We start from the raw sequence: 4,672 nt of genomic DNA, 5'->3' as shown, positions 1-4,672 counted from the left end.
TATGCTACCTGAGATTTGCATTGTGCTTTCTCTTTCTTATCTATTGCTATCACTCCCTTCTGTAACGCCCCATGGGCTCTGAAGGTATCTAAATAAATAAATACACGAATAGATAAATATCTGAGCAAATTAATAAATAAATAAGCCGTGCATTGGTACGTGGCGTTTTCTCAAGACGCATCATCATCATTCTCATCGCTCCGCGAGCGGGAGCTCGCGACGAGATTCCGCCGGCCGACGCGCGATCGAACAGAAGAAAACGTTTCGGCAGCTGCCCGGTTGCGATCGGCGAGGGCGGCAGCGGTTCCATTTTACCCTCCCCGTCTGACTTGCTGTGCACCGTGGCCTCAGTCGCGATGATACCGGAACATTCGCTGCAGCTGCCTTCGTCCAGCACCCACGTCTCGCTGACCCAGGCCACCAGCACCCGCAGTCCGTCCTGGCCCCTGGACGAGAGACGCCAACAGGAGGGCAAGTTCAGCGGCAGTCGTGAAGGACGCAGGTGAGCTACTCCAGGCCTGCGACCTTGAAGCATCTGCGCTGATAGCGGAAGCGCGCGTGCTGTCTACATTCTCTTGGCTGCAGCGGAGAATAGACGAGGTGCAGCAACAACACACGGGACGAAGAATAGTTTCTAGTTCTGTCAGCCTCCACGGTGTGCGCTTCTGTACAGCGTCCATGCTGTACCATGTACAGCGTCCGTTTGCTGAATTTGGCTCAGCTTAATAAACAAAAATGGCAGAATAGACCGGAAAGGAAACTTTCCGCTTATCAAGGTGGCAGTTCACATCAAGATATTCGCGATAATCCCTAGTACGGATTTTAAAAGGACACTGGCATGACATTTTCCTTACGCGAAGTTGCTGGACCTCTAAGCCCTAGTAGAAAGTAGTGGCATGTCTGCGAGCGCCGCAAGTAATTTAATATATTAGCCTTACAGATTAAGCTTCAGGTTCGCTTTCCAAGGGGTTGATTTGTTGTGACATCACGACACAGTATGTGGCCACGCGCGGCAGCAAGACATTGCGACATTTCGCAACGCACTCCAGCTCCCTCGGATTCCTCGTTGGCTGCGATTCGTCGTGGGGGCAGGTGTAACAGCGTATACCTGACGAACGAGCAAGACGGAGCGAGTGTCAGGTGTCAGAACGGTTATAACTGTGAATTATTCAAAGTTATAAAATTAGCGATAACTCAGCTTCAAAGGAGAGGCAGGGAATTTATTTTGCAGATAAACACCGAAAGGTGAGTGTCCTCAGTGGCGTGATCGGCTCATCGGTTTGGTCTCATAAATGAGGCCCTCGAGGCTGGCGTTCACTTTCTACGACAACAGGCCACGTATTGCAGGCGAAAAAATTCCTAAAAATTTCCAAAGTGCGCAGTGTAAAGAGGTAGTTTCATTTAGGCCATATGCTTGATAGATAAACGTGAAGACTAATTCAGAATATATTCGTACTTTGCGTTGATTGTGTAAAATGGCCGGACAAAAAAAAAAGAACACAGGAGAAACGGTCGCTCATGTTTTATGTGCCTTTATTTACCTGCGTCTGAATATGACTCACAGAATGCTACAAAATGACGTCAAGTACCAACTCGCCCAGGTTTGGGATTTTCTGGTAGATTGCACTTCGGGGCGAAACATGATATATCGCTTTCTCTGGTTGAGTAGGGAATATAGATCAACAAATCAGGATTGTTTGTTGCACCAATATAAGCGCAGGCCATGGTGCCAGGTGAATTAGCGAAGGATGAACCTATGATTGCTCATAACCCGCACTTATGTACGAGGCCTGGGCGTCCCTAAAGACACGAGGGGAAAAAAAAACATTGTGAGGAATTTTGTACAGCTGTAGGGCATCAGCCCTTCCTTAACCGCAGCATCGCTCATAAAACATTGCGCTGGTAAAAATGTTTCACTGTTCGAGAATTTCGAGAAATGGCGCTAGTCGGGCCAAACTGGACACCGTTGCAGTAGCGCGGATTCTCCGCAAGCTCTTTTCGTAGCGGGATGGCGAACAGCAAAGGGCGGTGCTAATACAAAACCCGTACAATGCAAAGTTCGTGGCGGAATGAAACACATCAGGCGCCGGAAAACATCCTCCACAAGCTGTCAGACAGCGAGGTATAGTTCTGGTCTCATTTTATTGAATCGGGGCAGGAACTTCGACATCGATAGCGGGCAACAATCAGCCGCGAATAACCGCAGTGATCTGCTTACCAGTTTCCAATGGCACGTGCTGCACTTCGCAGGCCTTCAAGAAAGAACTCCTCCAGGCGCAACGCCATCGCTGAGCTGAGCAACGCCATCCTGCAGTTCGGCGTGAACCTGTACCGCGCGCTGCGATCTGGTTCCGCTACGGCGGCGAGCGACACGCTGCCGGTTCATGACCATCTAGAAAACGTGCTCTTGTCGCCGTACCTGATCGCCAGCATGATGCAGCCCATGGCAGCAGGCGCACGTGGTGAAACGGCCGCGCAGATTTTCCGCCTCTTCCAATGTCCCGAAGTGGCAGGCGTCGATGGACCAGACATAGGAGACCAGGTAGTTTTGGTAGCAGTAGAATAGCGCGCAGGGTTCTACGTAGACGGGAAAGGCACGCAGAACGCCGTCCTGGCTTTTTGTTTTTATCGAATCACGCGCTCTGTTTCTTTGCTAGCGTACCAAGCAACTTTTCAATGTTGTGTTGACCAGGTGGTGCGGTACTTCGCGTACCGAGACAAGCGTCTCTTGCCGGACGGCCGTCGGAACCGCTACCAGCAGGCCGGCTTCACGACCCAGTACGACTGCTGCCTGCACAGGGACCGCCGGGTGGCACTGAAAGAAGACTTCGAGGAGCGACACCTGAGGCGGCTGTGTGAAGACTCGGTGCCGTCCTCGTCCCAGAGCGGCGGTGCCGGAAGCGGCTCCGACAGACGTCGCCGCAAGCGCCCACGCTGTGGCCGTCTTCTTCGCAGCGAGAGCCACGACTTCGTGAACGACTCGGTCCACCAGCGTTGGAAGATCGAGACTGAGCTGAAGGACGCTGTGCCACTTCTGGGAAAAGGTGCTGCCTGCGAGGCACTTCCGCGTGGCTCAGTGGACGAGCACACGTCCCTCGTGCTGCTCAGCGCCGTCGCAGTCAAGGGCCGTTGGCGACGCCGCTTCCACCCAGCCCAGGTGAACGAGGGGATCTTCTACGAGCCTTCTTCGGATGGAGCAACGGGAGGAGTGCAGCAGACGGCCAGCTGGAAGCCACGCGCGGTCATCATGATGCACCAGACAGGAAACTTCCGCATGGCCGATAGCGCTGAGCTCGAGGCTACGGCTCTTGAGCTTCCTTACAAGTCCGGCGCACGGTACCTTGTCGTTTTTCTACCTCGAAGACAAGACGGCCTCGACACGCTCGAGGCTCGGATGACCGCCGCCAACCTGGCACAGTGTCTGCGCCAGATGAAGAGGCGCATGGATGTCGACCTGACGCTGCCCAAGTTCCACGTGCGCGCAGCGACCGACTTCGCGGCGGCGCTGTCGTCGATGGGCGCAGATTTGCTTTTCGACCGTGGCGCTGCCGACCTTTCCGGCATGTGCGCATCCGAGGGCGCGTTTGTGTCCGTCGCCAGGCACGCGGCGGCCTTCCGCACCAGCTGGAAAGGACGCGTGAGCCGCTCCCCCCCACTCATGCCGTCGATGCAGCACGAGAAATTCACTGTTAACAGGCCGTTCCTGTTTCTGGTGCTGAGTCGGAGACCCAACGCCGTGCTCTTACTGGGATCCGTGAGGAGCGTCAGACCTCACTTCTGCCCGGAGCTCCTCCCGTCGGCCTAAACTAAGGGACCACTGCAAGCGCCTTATGATCAGAACGCAATAATGAGTTTATTTGTGTTTCGTTTATGTTACGCAGAACTTCTATTCGTTAGATAAATGACTGCGCGAGCTACACGAGAGTAAGGTGTGTCCAATTCTCTGAACAATCCGAGAGATGGCGTAATGGGTGCTCACCCACCACTCGCCGCATTTTCGAATTGTTCGCGCTAATTAAACACTTACACTAAATCACGTTTTCATTTCAGTAACTTAGAAACAACGCTTATCGATTATCACTGCAGTTATTGTGCAGAAATTTCGCAAAAAGTTCTATTTTCGTGGGAGCAATACCAGTCGTATGTCTGCAACAGCACGAATCAACACACCGAGGATGTGCGCATACATTAATTTCTATAGGACACAAGCTGAGAAAAAGATCAAGTACCTCATTCAGCGAATCGTGCCAAATGTGAATCATGCTGGGACTAGCGCTTTCGAATTCCCCCAATAAAAAATTTAGAGGACGCCTAAACTTCGCCTTTAAAAGTGGAACGCGATAGCATTCAAAGATGCCTGAGTGCATCTCACGCTTCCCGGCAACTGGAGCTTATGTAACCGTAATGTTCACCGCAGGCACGTATCCAAGATTTTTTTCTGGTTGGGGCGGGAAAGGGGGGAAGGGGCATCCATCCCAGGGTAACTTTTCTGTGGAAATGAAGTGGTAGGGTAGCTTTTCTAGTACAAATGTGAAGACTGCCCACCGTTCCCCATAAAAACGCGTAAACCCGCAAAAGAGTAATGAAATGAGGCGTATCTCACAGATATGCCTGTGACATACACTCCTTAACAAACAAGGAACCACATCAAACGGACCCACGCAGGAAAGAA

At 52.3% G+C, this 4,672-nt stretch overlaps 1 protein-coding gene across 1 annotated transcript; it reads left to right on the top strand.

Moving 5' to 3' along the window:
- The first annotated feature begins 223 nt into the window (after positions 1-223).
- On the top strand, positions 224-4,291 carry LOC135913098 (ipis-1-like). Its single transcript, XM_065445760.2, has 3 exons — positions 224-502; positions 2,251-2,542; positions 2,693-4,291. The coding sequence occupies exons 1-3, from the start codon at positions 357-359 to the stop codon at positions 3,803-3,805; spliced, it is 1,551 nt and encodes a 516-aa protein (XP_065301832.1). The 5' UTR covers positions 224-356; the 3' UTR covers positions 3,806-4,291.
- The last annotated feature ends 381 nt before the right edge of the window (positions 4,292-4,672 follow it).

The sequence above is a fragment of the Dermacentor albipictus genome, chromosome 2, assembly GCF_038994185.2.
Source record: "Dermacentor albipictus isolate Rhodes 1998 colony chromosome 2, USDA_Dalb.pri_finalv2, whole genome shotgun sequence".
Lineage (NCBI taxonomy): Eukaryota > Metazoa > Arthropoda > Arachnida > Ixodida > Ixodidae > Dermacentor > Dermacentor albipictus.
Note: the sequence above shows the minus strand (reverse complement) of the source record. Positions and strands in the feature narration are given on the sequence as shown.